This window comes from Triplophysa rosa, linkage group LG16, assembly GCF_024868665.1.
Source record: "Triplophysa rosa linkage group LG16, Trosa_1v2, whole genome shotgun sequence".
Lineage (NCBI taxonomy): Eukaryota > Metazoa > Chordata > Actinopteri > Cypriniformes > Nemacheilidae > Triplophysa > Triplophysa rosa.
Window position 1 is genome coordinate 15,000,822 of NC_079905.1, and position 14,128 is coordinate 15,014,949.

The window sequence follows — 14,128 nt, forward strand, 5'->3', positions numbered from 1 at the left end:
GTTTAAAAAGTTAAAACAGAAGAAAATTTTTTGAGGCGGCAATGAGAACAGACAAGATGTGCTGACATTTTACACTGCGTTTATACACTAGAACGGATATATTTTAAAAGTACTTATATTGTTGGAATCCTACACTGCTGTATAATACTTCATATAAATAGTTACTATTTTTATACTAGACATCTTATATTTCACATGCTGTATCATAGAATACAAATAAAAGGTCTCTTAAACATTAATTAGCATTTATTAAAGATAACGGTTTCTTTCAGATAACCAAACATCTACATGTACAACAATTCCATTAAAAAACGATCAAAGCACATTATATACATACTGTATTTTGTGATGTCAGAATGGAATTTTTCCCCAAAACTGTGTTACATTGGCATATCAAAATTGGCACCAGATAGAGAATGGTATTAAATTCAAGTCAGAACATCCAAAAACGTACATGATATGTGCATATGTATAACATATGACACTTACACAAACGTATACTTACAATTTTCCTCCCACAAAGAAAATGACAACGATCATTCCGTACCTCTAGCTGGTCTATATACACATTTATATAACAGACCATACACATCATGGTAAGAAAACACTTGGAATTCAAATCTTTGACACATACGTTGCAGGCAGAGATATAACATTATTACTGTACAATAATAAAACAAATGCATTACATAAGCACTTTTGGGTCAACTGTTATATGGACAATCAAAAGGACACTGACATTAAAACAAAAACCAAAGATCATATTCATTTAACACCTACAGCATACAGCAGTATAACTTGTAAACAAATTCATTGGCTTTTCCATAGGAATTAATGATACATTAGAGGTCATTGTTCTGCAGTGACAACTCTTTTGTAATTGCCCTTATTTTACTTTACAGAAGCCCTTAAACAAGAAATTAAGGAAGGTGGGAGAAACAAACGTAATCGAATTAACAGATTTAAAACTAAAGTAATAAATACTTAAATAATCTTGTTCGCCTTACAGCAGAAGCATTTGATCATACAGTTTAACCCCACGAGCACTAAATAAGCCAGATGGCTTCCTGCTACAGTATCAATACCGTTTTACAAGCTTCCTGTGGATACTAAATGGATTCTGAACTTGACCAAATACATTTTTCTGATCTTAAGTGCATCTTTACAGGCGCGAAGGGATCAAATCGGGAAGTGCATCCCATATATAACACGTATGCCCAATGAGACTGATGTACATAGAAAAAAAGCTGGTGGAAACATATGAAAATGAGAAATCTGCCTCTTGTGAAAAGTTATGAAAACAACCCTCTTTTGTTAGCAGTACTGATGTTTGACCACACAAGTCTTATGGTTTCAGGTTTGCTCAAGTCATTCAGTTAGGTGCACAAACATATTCATAAATAAATTACATACAGAGTGTTCACAGACATTCCTCCCAAAAAGTACCTTTCATAGTATGACTAAAATGCATTTTTGGCTTTAACCAAAATAACGTCAAGTTTGCTCTCATGAAAGGCATGTCCCACTCCAGATGGATTTAGTGCAGATTTGAATGTGTGCTTTTATCAAAAGTCGGCTGGTTTGGTACACTGCAAAATACTTCTCCAGCAAGCAGCACAAACCAAACTCGCCACCCTCAAGTTTTGTGCGAAACACATCGTGTCTGGAAATGACAAGGCACTTTGGATTTAAACCGTCAAAGGCTGCATTTCAGCTCTAGGTATAGAGGGTCTGGTGACAGGCGGATATATTTTAGCCACAAGGCAGCATGCACGGATGCTTCAAAGCACTCACTCTTCTGTTTGTTTTGCCTTCGTTGGTCTGAAGCAAACGGTACAGTTTTTTGGGTCTGGTGCTATTAAATCATATCGAGCTCAGTAGAGTCGGTTTCCGAGTCAACCTCATTTTCTCTAAAGGGGGAGAATAAAAGGTCACAATTAAAACTACTAAAATCTACACTGCCATTGCCAAGCTATTTGAACTTATTCAAGCAAATCGTGTTTTGCACTTCAAATCAATTAATGGTTTTACCTTTGTTCATTAAGTAGTTTACGATTGCCCTGTCTCTTTTCCTCATCGATGGGATAGGAGATGAAAATGATCAGGCCAATAATGATGAAGAAAATTGGTGCAGCAGATACCAGGATCTTCAAAGTTAAATCGACCTCTGCTGGCTGCGTGCATCCTCTCGTCACATAGCCGGCAAAGCTATAGAAAAGTGCAAGAAATGAGAGAGTGGAAAAATTAGTGTGTAATTAAAATTCATCCAGATAAATCCAACCTCATGACTGTTTCATGCGAGAAGTTCCATGAGTTCGTAATCAGTGTCCAACATGGTCATTGGTCTCTAATCGCATTATATCTCAAAGTCAAGGGGCCAGACACATTCTCGTACAGTGAAAATAGAACAAAAGGCTGTCTTAGTGGATCAAGCAGCCAGCATAATCCAACTGTAAAAGCTTGGATCTCCCATACAGGAATGCAGGATTACTTACAGTATAGTGTGATTTCAGATAGGATTAATTGTACGAGGATGTGAAGATGCTTGCAGCAACTTACTCAAGGCTGAGGGTCGAGACTCCTAAAGAAACCCCAGATGCAAACTTGGTGAAGAACACATAGAACGAGTAGAAGATGGCTTCGTGGCCCTGAGAATCAGGATTGTGTACTTTGAAATCATCCACCACGTCAGGAAGCATGGACCTGGAACACAGAAGAAATACATTATGAATACGGGAAACCTTACTGCATACTTGACAAATTTGGAAGCACACAGACACAAACGTAGGTAGGTTTATATAGGTTAACAGGCACTCACCATGGCAGCAAGAAGGCTGCCGCAACGCTGACTCCGGCAGCAAATGACACTATGTATGTCACAATTAGATTGCTTGGCACTAAGACTACCATGACCATGAAAGGTACCACAGACTGCAAAGAGAATACAAGTTGTCAGTTACAGAATGTCAGACCAGCAGATGATAACTCATCCACTGTTAAAACTCAAAGGTTAGCAAATCACTGCCAATACTTACTGTTGTTCCAATATACACTGCTGTTTTCTTGCCAAATTTCGTAAGGAACCATTGCCAGAATGGGATAGCAAGAGTGGCAGAGAGCTAGAGAAAATAAAATCACAGTGAATAAAGTTTTGCAATCTATGTGCTGGGTTACATAAACAGGTCTTATATAAGATTTGGTTTTAGACAATGATGGCATCTTTGCTATGGTTGTATCCTACCACATCTCTTTAACTAACAAAACAGGAATGGTGGTGTGTGTGGCACTTTTATGCAGTCTTCAACGACTGTATAGTTGAGCTCATAATCCCAGACATAAATCATAACGAAACACAACTTGAATAAAATATTTTAGTTTTTGTGTCTCGGTTATAGTTTTGAATCGTTTGAACATTTAGATGGACAAAGAACAAGAACGAGACATTCCTGTTTTCTAAAACTACAAGCACTACTTTGATTCAAAGAATAGAACACCCAGACTGATTCTTACATGTGAAGTATTGTATCTGTATTAAGAGTTTTCCGTTTATTTGTAACATTAATCCTTGTCTGTCATTCCATAACACCTTACCCATCTTTACAAACCAAACAATCTTTATTATTCATTTATGGTCATTTCAGGATGTGTTAATTGTTTGTCATGAATGTGTTTCTTCTCTGATCCAATACAACAATAGCAGAAAAAGACAAAGTCAAAGGCTTTGGTTTTACTCACAATGTCTCCACAATCTAGGTTTAGGAGATATTTAAATACATTTTACCCATTTACTGATCTGTAAATGTGACACACGCTCAGAATAATATAATATTTTCATGGGAATATAATACAAGTCTTTTTGAAAAAGTCCATTGTCACATTACACATCCTCAGAAGCCACACCTTTTGTTGCCCTCCCTTGAAATGGATAAAGTCATTCAACTAGGACAATTCAATACTGTCTAAAATTACAAAGCCCTTTATAATGATAATAGGTAAATGAAAACATGCATGTGGTTAGCTTACCATAATGACAAGCAGGATGTTTTGGAAGTCATTTCTGAAGCCCAGGGTGTAACTACAGAACAGTGCAAAATTTCCCTCCAGGAACTGCAAAAACATTTATAGAAATGAGCTGCAATGACATTTTACCAAAAGGTAATACAAACTCATTTTCAAATATAACCATGGTTATCCACGTTGGTCAGAGGTGTAAAACTAAAAAGGTGCCGTTGGGAAACACAAATTCAGAACTTACCATAAAAGCCAGAGAGGTGAAGAGGAAACCCATGACCAGCTTAGCATAAGGACCATGACTCATTACCATACGGATGCCCTGGAAGAACGACATGGGTTCGGTTCTGATCTTGCAGGTCTCTGCGAGGAAGCAGAAGGAGGGATGAGCATAAACACTAAATGCGAGTTTGAAAAAATGTGACGAGCTTTCAGACAAAAGGACTTTGCTTGTTTTATGTCCCATCAGTCTCCTTGCACAACCAAGTTTCTTTTCCCAGCATCACATTACAAAGACCTCCACATTTTGGTTCAGAATATCCAGGTCCAGAGAGCAAAAATAACTGACCTCCTTTTAGCATATGCCAAACTTTGGACGCCCCTCTCTGTGCTTTGAAAGCTAATCAGCCATCTAAACTAATTCACTGACATTTCATGGGACTTGAACTCTGCTTGTGGGCCAACTACAGTAATGTGAGCCCTGTGGAAACGCAGCGGGTACATCTGCAATCAAAACCTATCGCTACGGGAAATCGTAAAGGAATCCTCACTCCTGGGAGTTTAACAAAAGCAAAGAAAACAAGTTTGGGCTTCATTTATGTAACCTGAAAGCTTGGCAATGTTACATGCACATACCTTTTTGCTCTTTCACACCAAGGAACAGCACCACGGCACAAAGAACGTAGATGGAGCAGATGACACCAGATGCAATCAAGTAAGCATTTCTCTGTGGGACAATCAAAACCAAACATTAAACACCAACGTAACAACAATAGTACTTCAATAAACCTTGTAAAAAAGAAAAAAACATACCAGATGTCCCAGCGTACCATGAGGCTCAGTGATGTTGACCTCAAGACCCACCGTGGAGTTGAGGTCCTCGCTGGTTTGGGTGCAGGGAGCGTTGGCCATCCCCACAATCTGACCTTGAACTGCTGTGCCAATGAGTGTGCCCAAAACCTCGACCGTCATTCCTGAGGTGAGACAGGTGACAGTTAGCCACGCAAATGTAGAGCAGGTTGCCATCTTCATTATCAGGGGACATAACCAGATGTAGATGTGTCAAAGCACAAAGTAATGAATGAAACTTACGGTACGCTGTGGCTGAATCCCTCTCCTTCTGGTCGGTGCTAATAAACATGGTAAGGGCAGAATATGGCACATGGAAGCACTGTTTGGAGAAACAAGAGAAGCCGCAGGGGTCAAAGCTAATTCACACAAAACCACGAATGCTAGCACGTGTTGATATGAAGACTGTTAACTCACTGTTTGTAACGTTTGGAATGCACAGTAGAAGATCAGGTACCAGACAACTTTGCCTTGGTCAACAGTGGGCACATACCAGATGAGGAAATAACAGAGGACGGCAAACGGGGTGGACATCACAATCCTGTAGGTAAAGAATATGATTTCATTACGCCAAAGTGAATGCACAAAAAATAAGGTTTTATAGACGGAAATTGTTTCACAGCTCTCAAAGAAGTTCAGAGAGTTACTTAACAAAGTATCAATCATCTCGTGTGAAGTAAATACGCAACGTAAGGTTTCCCATCCTGTTTCTTAGCACATCATTCAACTTTTCAAAGGACCAAATATGGGTTTCCTTCCCTTTACTAACGACATCATCATTAGTTGCTGTACTGTACACATTGAGAAATGGAAGAAATAGACACTTGGGAGACAACATCCTTTCTTTGCGTCAGACTTACTTTTCCACGCTAGGTGAGTCAACAGGATGCCAAGATGGAGAACAATGTGTATACTAGCTATTTTAAAGGACCCATTGCATGAAAGTCAAATTTTTCTGTGTTTAAGTGCTATAATCGGGTCCCCGGTGCATCTAGCAACCCAGAAAATGTGAAAAACAAGATCCCAGTAACTTTGTTTTGGTAAGCCTTTCTCTGCAAGCATGTGAGAAATCGAGCCGTTCAGATTTCGCTCCTGATGTGACGTAGACGCAGGCTCTTATTATAATATTATCGCCCCTTAATCTACACAATTCCACCCACGGCGCTGCTGCCATTGTTGTTTTCACAAGCGACAGCGGTGTACGTGCCCCCAAAGCTAAAGTTTGTGGACAACATGCAATGTAGTCGCTGCACAGAGTCCTAACCTCAGAAGAGGCAGGAGTGGATTTTATTTTTAGTGGACATCCCTCAGAAACCATAAGTAAAAACCTGATTGTTTGCGCGAATCACTTCAAGCCGGAGTGCTTTATCAACCTGGGACAGTACAAGCAGGATTAGCTTCAAAGTTGATCAAGAGGGAACGAGACAAAACTGCCGATGCAAGTAATGTTTATCAACAGTCTGAACTGACGTACATCCAAAACGGGCTGCTGTGAGCATAGCTGTTTTTGACGAGGCAAAAGGCAAAATATGTTCCAGACATTTCATGAAGACCCTAATAAATCATACCAACTTGTTGAAAGTGCTCATACAATGAATCCTTTAAGGTTTTGTAATTGACAAAACCAAATGGTGGTGTACTGGATCTGGATCAACATTACTTCCAAAACCAATTCACAGAAAAAAATAACTGCCTTTGAGCAGCATGTTTTTTAAACACCAACAGAATTCCATGGAAAGCTTGGCAAATTTTCACAGAATATGAATCCTTGTTTTTCCCCTAAATTTTTCAGTCACTTGTGTGTTTTTAGTAACACAGAGCATAATTCAATAACACTTTGTTTCAATTTTAGTTTTCAATTCTACCGATTGTTCTTAAACTCTCAATGCAGAAAAACACACGCTTTGAAATGCACAGTTGGGAATTTGGCACGAGTCATGTTACTCAAGATTTCTTGCACAAATACGCCTAGTGTGACTGTAATGGGGTTTCACAAATATGCAGAGATGTTTTCATTGAGCTTTAGGGTCAGAAATTAAATACTGTGTGTTGGAAAAACAGTGAAAATCCCCCTTTAATAAAAGATTGGTTAATTTCTAAAACTTGTGAAATGAACATAGATGAACCACTGTTAAATGATAAATAATAATGATTAAATAGAATGAAATAAGTTGAAATGGTAAAATGATAAACAGCTCACCCCGCCTATATTTCGACTGGAGATTAGACCATAGTAAATATTTGTGGAAATCAAATGAACAAAAAAAGACTGCACAATTCAAGATTATAACAGTGCATTTTAGGCCACTAACTCTTAGTAACCTGGTATAGTTTAGAACTGCAATCTTTTATGATCGGAGTCTTTAAACAGACTCATCTTTTAAACAAAAGCCATTGAGAATAATAATGATAAATAAATACTAATGCTCAAGGTGATTACATGTATTGCCATTAGAAACTCACAGGAATTAAAACCAACAAAACCCATATCCCATCAATGTACGAAAGTGTTGTAAAATAAAGCATATATTCATCTTGTGTATTTAAACCTTCTATAAATATCTTGCTTGAAAAAATGTTTAACCAAAAGTCCAACTGATCAAACGTGTAACTAAAACCGTTTACATCTCACTCTTCCAGCCTGACTGCCATTTGAACTAAAATAACCCCACTGCCCGTCCGCTGTGTGCTGCCTTTAGACTTCATTCTCAGCTGGTCTGCCTTCTCTCATTCTGATTGGCTCACGGCAGTGGTGTGTTGTGGGTTGTACTACCCTTATTTGCATATTCTCCTGAAGCACGTATCTCACACAGACACACACACAGGAATGTCTTCCTCCGGAGCACTCAACGCTTTCATTATATGACAACGAGCTATTCATACCATTTGTCATGTTACAATGTTTTTAAACAAATAACAAAGGAACGCCTTTCTGACTCTAAATGTCTTTCATTTAGGAACGTATAAAGCAAAAATGCAAGTCAATTGCAGATTCATCAAACATTTTGGATTGTTCAAAATTTGATAAAATCTTTAGACGTTGGCTGAAGACTTTTATCACGACGGGATCAAAATATGTTTCAAACCTTTGTAACAAATTTGTAAAGACCAGCATTATAAAAGCTTATCTCATATAAATTCAATTATAAAGATTTTCCTCATGACTCTCTGCAGACCTTCTTCCAGATCGCTTACATGTATCCCATACCTACAAAAGTCCTTCTGACACTCATGTTCTCCTAAGTGACATCACCACACAAACCCGGGCGTCACGAGGGATCTTCTAATAAACCCCCCTAAGAGTATTCAACTGTCTTGCTCTGTTCACTGGTGCTGAGCTCACTGGGGCTGAACTTCCTCGCCGCTTTCCTACCAGATTCCTTTACACGCCCCATGTTCAGTTTGAGTAGCGTCAGGCATTCCCCTAACCCCATCCCCCCATTCCCAGCATTCAGTTAAGGACTTCCAGTTTTCCTTCAATGAGTGACCTCTGGCTTCCAAGGACTTCAGGAAGCACGTCAGCAATCCTAAAAACCAAAACTAAACCTACCAAACCTGAAACTCTTCATTATATTTAGAAGCCCTGAAGCTTTCTCTAAACTAGACTTTTACCATGGGCATCAATGAGTGCGTTTACATGCTCAAAATAAACAGCTTATAAAAGAAACCTGTTTTCACGTGTTTACGTGCATAGTAATAAACCGGCTACGCATAAAACCGCGTTTACATGGAAGTTTGAGACTTGTCGGGTTTCTCGCGTGCAGTGACGTCACCGTTGATAGTCTGTTTAGTAATTAAAAATGCAGCGGGAAAACGGTTAGAAGCTGTATTTTATATCTCTTCTCATGTCCGCAGTACCTGCATATCCAACAATAGTTTTTCATTTTGACGTTTCTACATCAACTGCATGATTCGAGAGCGGACTTTTATGCGTTATTTACCATTACTTCCGTTTGGGACTTTTACTATTGCGCTGTCAGACTTGCGCACAAACAAAACTGAAAGAAAACCGGTAAAGGCGTTTACATGCAGCGCGAAATCGGAGTAATGGGCAAAAAACGACCTATGCCGAGCGGGTTTTGCTTACGCCGTTTATGAGCTTTCCCCGATAAAAGAAAACCGTTTTACGCGTTTACATGACCTTACTTGTTATCAGCTTATTAAGCATAACCGGAGTAAGACTGTACATGTAAACGCCCTCACTTTCAGCGCAGATCATGCCTGAGCGAGCGAAAGGTTAAGAGTCGATAGTCAAGCAACATCTGCAATGTTGCTTTTTTTAGTTAGGCTAATCGTATTGCCACATTCGCAGCAGCAAACCACAGTGGTCCAGCGCAAACCCTACCCTTACTAAAAAAAGAAACACTAAGGTTTTGTAAGCTAGGCATCTCTCTTGCCGTGGACATCGAAGTAACCACAGGTCTTTAAGGTCACAAGCTAAACAAGAGTGGGCGATTTGCATTTTTAAGATTTACGCTTATAAGAGCTCCTTGGGAAAGTAGCAGACCCGACCTCGAAAGAGGGCGTACCGGACATTCTTTTGAAACCAGACATTCACCATCATAGAATAAAAGTGCATACTAAGAAATAATCGTTTGATTAGATTGATAAAATGCAAATGGTCATGTTGGTCTGTTAATCAGATCTGGTTGGTTGGATATAAAAGCAAATTGGCCGATGGCAAAGTTCACAGAGCTCCCCTCCTTGAACAAGAACTCTGGGAGGTTGTCCACCACTAGACACACTTGGCACTTTAAGTCATCACTTGAAGACTTTACCTCCTGACATTTCAAAATCATGGAGAAATGGGTCAGAAGACAAAGCAACTGACAGGCCGGAGAGATTCATTTGGGGAGAATTTTATAAATCAGAGCAGCGTGGTGGGTAAAATTGTGAAACTAATCATGCTTTCAAGAAAAGGTTATAAAAGAGGCAGACGTTACTACAGGCAACTTGTTCCTCGCGTAAGACAATTTGAACTTGTACATGTAGAACATGTAGTTCAGCAAAGTGAACAAGGGAAGAAAACATACCAGGGCATCATTCGTCCAAATCTGGTCCATGGGCTTCGGCTGACTAGAAAGCCCACAGTGGGATCTGTGATGGCATCCCATGCTCGACCCACAAACAGGATGATGGAGGCGTAAAATGGATCCAACTATAGAGAAAGAGAATAACCAGAATGTAATTATTTGACAAATCCATTCAAAATCAAAACATTTGGCATTCAGATTCATATAAAATGTTATTTCGATGCTCCACTATCACTTGGAGATGGTTTCACTTTTTTTTACTTTATAATGCATAATGATAATATTTAGAGATCAGGAGGAAGCATGGGGTTTACTCAATGACCTTAAGGCTCATGAGATCATTAAAACACATGACAAGAAAACTGCTCTGTTGCAACTGCTTTATATCCAGAAAAACATGTTTATAAAACCCTGCCTGTCGACGTTATCGCATTAATTGTGGGAATACATTAGCAACGCTCACGCTTGTGTAGGTCTTGGTGACATGATAAATGCTGAGAGCAACTAGAACAATCCTTAGCTGGTCTTTAATCTGGCCAATAAGCCTGCCAAGAATACAGTAGCGGCCTTAAAAGTAAATGGCATGAGAACTCTATCCACCTATTCATTTTCCAGTACAATTCCTCCTTTGTGACAGTACTGACTGTCCGTTACTGTGCGGGCAGGGGGTGCAAAGACACCCAATACCCCCTAAGGTTCACAATCAGTTTTCACACAGTCAATCTGATCTTCAGTTATGACACTGAATTATTTGTATTGCATTTGGGTGGTAAATGTCTCGTGGCATGTTCACATTGTAACCATAATTTGAAGTCCAAGCGCATTTTAACCCATTTTAAAACTAGAAATCGTACAAGCTTTCATCTGTACTCACCAAGGCAACATCCAGTAGGTAGATCTGGAGGAAGAAGCCAAGTGCACATCCTGTTATCTGGTACGGGGCTCCTCCAACAGCGTAGCACAACTTATTGCACACCGATAAGCGATTTCTAGTCTCGCGCTGTTTGAAAAAAGAAAATTAAAACAAAAGATTATCTTAAATCTTATGCATAAGGCCTCTCGAAATTCAGAATATAGCATGAATGCCACATTCAGGCAGGTCATGGAGGGTTCCCATTGTCTCAGTTGAGATTTAAATGAATCTAATTGTGATGTCAACAGTCGCACCATGGCCAGACGTTTGCATACCCTGTTAGACAAGAGCTTGTTTTAATTATGCTAATACTGTGCATTTCTGCTTGACTTGCTGTTTGGCCCTAATCCAAACATAACCTCATTGCTCATAAACTCGTGCAGATGCTTTTATCTGGGTCAAGACAAGTAGGAAAGCACACAAAAGCATTCTGCAATTGGCAAAAGCACACAAACTCACAATTATACGTGTGACTTTCACACAACCATGCTTCTTCCAGCATGGGGCGAGCGGGATATCCAATGAGTTCAGTGATTCAAATGCATCAGTTTGTAACAGCTGAGTGTCCGTCATGTGCACCGTCCAAAAATAAACCACTAAAGTTGCAACGTGAAGACCACAGCGAGTGACTACCGTGGAAACTTGTCGTTCTGCTCATGATGCTCTCACAATGCTCCCTGTCAGAGGACACCGAGGCGATGTGTACTCGCAATATAATGAAGACAGCTACAGTACTTTGGATGGATAAATGAAACCAGATACCAGCGCAGAAGAAACAGACCAATTGTTTTAGAAAACTCGGTTCAACTGTTTTAGAAGATTCAGTTCAACTGTTAACTTGGCACATTGTTCAGTGAGGCTTTTGTTAATTGTAGACGCAAAATTTCGTCTGTCAATACATAGGTTGAAGTGTAAATAAAGCATAAAAGTATACAAGCACACTCATGTTGTAACAGTGAAATGTTGCCTTGGGCCTTCCAGAGAAGTTTATTTCCTCAAGATAACAGAGACGTGGAACTGTGGAACCAGGTACTGTGATGTTATCCTTGATTTTTGCAAACGTCATCATTATGGCGCATTAAACCGTTCCATAAGTGTAAGGAGGAGAAGCGGCGTTAAATGCTCAAATAATATTGTTTCTAAAACTCATTAGCCTTAACTTCATCAACACTTTTACAACATTATGCGTCACATCACTTAACAGTAATCCCATAAAGTATATCGATTACCACAGCAGGTGGCATGCAGACATGATCCACGCAAAGCGTGTTTGGGTAAAGGTTACAAACCAAAATATTTACATCAATTCAAAATATAAACACCACTCATATGGAATTGGGTTACTTACTCCTGTTTATGTAATCATTCAACTGGTAAAATGAATTGAGAGTTTTGCTTCTACAAGGGGAAGTAACTTGACACATTTATCTTAACCCGTGACCGCTTCAAGGAAAATTATTTATACGCATTCAAATCAATATCCGTAATCGGCTTTTATACATAAATGTATTACATTTCGACGTTATTTTAACCCATAAACACCTTAAAACCACAAGTTGTGTAATAAAACCATCAGCAAGCAGCGGTGTATCCAGCCTCTCATTCAAATTCGGACATCCAGCGAGTTAAGTTGTAAAATCTCATCTGAAAATTCACCGTTTTAACGGACAGTCCGCGCGCTCAGGAGCTGAAACCGTTGCGTGAAACTGTGTATTGTTGTATATTACAACGTAAACTCTGTCGTTTCTCGTGTCAAGAGCAGTGCATGAATGGGGCGCGTTCCCCAATTCATACATACGTGACACGTATTTTAGCGCGATAGCCGCTCCCACTAACGTTACACTCAATGCGATTCAATGTGGCTCCTCCATAAGGACTAAAAGCACGTCTGCTCATAAAATCATAAATGAATCAGGACATGAATCGTTCTGAATTTCTTACCTTTGCAGCTAGTTTGATCTCATCTGGGCTGGGGTTTTGCAGGAGACTCGCATTGGAATACTGCTCTGCGCACTCTCCTCTTGACATGTCGTTCCTGTTAGGTTTACGCTAAAATCGTTTCTTATGAGCCGACTTACTGAATGGTGACGCCGAAGGATGGAAAATTGTTTAAGTTTCAATAACAAAAATGGCTGATTTCACCGCGAGATTAAGCCGTACCCTTTGGAATCAACCTGTGTTTCTAAAGACTCGCGTACCCGCCGGCTGTAGTAATTGAGGCGTTGGATACTCCACCCCTAAAACCATTCATGTTGAAACGCCCTCTTCCGTCGTATGATGTTCCGCGAGAAGGTTGCGTCATCACTCTGACGTCAAAGACAGTTGAGTAAAATGTTCTGCATGTCCAATGTTGTCAAAACTAATTGGTGGGAAGACAGAATTGACAAAAGAGCAAAACCTGTTTTTTTTCATGTAGATAGTAATAGTTTAACATTATATAAAAATCATAATCATGTCATCATAATCATCTAACTATTACAGACTTAAAAACAGAGAGACAATACATAAAAACAAAAACAATACAAAAGTAGCCACAAGGTAAGCCTATATCAAAAAGGTATACAAATAAAAAGGTACAAAAATACATAATATTAAATCGTAGAAATATATGATGATGATGTTAAGATTATTTTGTTTTGTTATTGTTTTGTTTATTAGCTAAAATTGTATTATTTTTACACGTTCGAAACAAAGCTTTTCATTCATTCATTCATTTTATAATGGCGTCACTGGGTTATGCCAGATTTAAAAATCTGCCACGTGGATATTGCTGTATAAACACTTAAAATGTATGAAGGGGGCGTTTACCAAGATCACCTGAAAATACACATTAACATGCCATGTTTAATGAGTTCAATTTGCATGCTAATCAATGTGTGTTTACCATAGATAAGGTCTATTTGGTTAAGTCTTTCAGTGTTCAGACGGTTATATTAGGTAAAGACCTTACAGTTTATTTTGAGAGCATATAGAGCCACGCTGTATTTCTCTGTTCCAGTTAAGTTCAGACAAACTATGCCACTGCATCAAACCAAAATTTGTCAAATAAATTAAATTGTATTTAGTTAGGAAATATACTTAAATATAATATTTCAGCTATAAA

General features: G+C 39.0%; 1 protein-coding gene across 1 annotated transcript; it reads right to left on the bottom strand.

Moving 5' to 3' along the window:
* Positions 1–228: 228 nt before the first annotated feature.
* mfsd2ab (MFSD2 lysolipid transporter A, lysophospholipid b) lies at positions 229–13,251 on the bottom strand. Its single transcript, XM_057355228.1, has 14 exons — positions 12,967–13,251; positions 10,987–11,112; positions 10,113–10,237; positions 5,497–5,620; positions 5,323–5,401; positions 5,044–5,204; positions 4,867–4,957; positions 4,256–4,374; positions 4,024–4,107; positions 3,036–3,119; positions 2,819–2,931; positions 2,560–2,703; positions 2,032–2,208; positions 229–1,910 (listed from the first exon to the last, which is right to left on the bottom strand). Exons 1-14 carry the CDS (start codon positions 13,051–13,053, stop codon positions 1,859–1,861), a joined length of 1,566 nt encoding a protein of 521 aa, XP_057211211.1. The 5' UTR covers positions 13,054–13,251; the 3' UTR covers positions 229–1,858.
* Between the last annotated feature and the right edge of the window lie 877 nt (positions 13,252–14,128).

Excerpts from the sequence above, each read along its gene's own strand:
- mfsd2ab (XM_057355228.1), bottom strand. The coding sequence starts at position 13,053 with ATGTCAAGAGGAGAGTGCGCAGAGCAGTATTCCAATGCGAGTCTCCTG. Across the intron at positions 5,205-5,322 it reads GGATTCAGCCACAGCGTACC|GAATGACGGTCGAGGTTTTG; the intron begins GTAAGTTTCATT and ends GTCTCACCTCAG. Across the intron at positions 2,932-3,035 it reads CAGTGTATATTGGAACAACA|TCTGTGGTACCTTTCATGGT; the intron begins GTAAGTATTGGC and ends TTCTCTTTGCAG.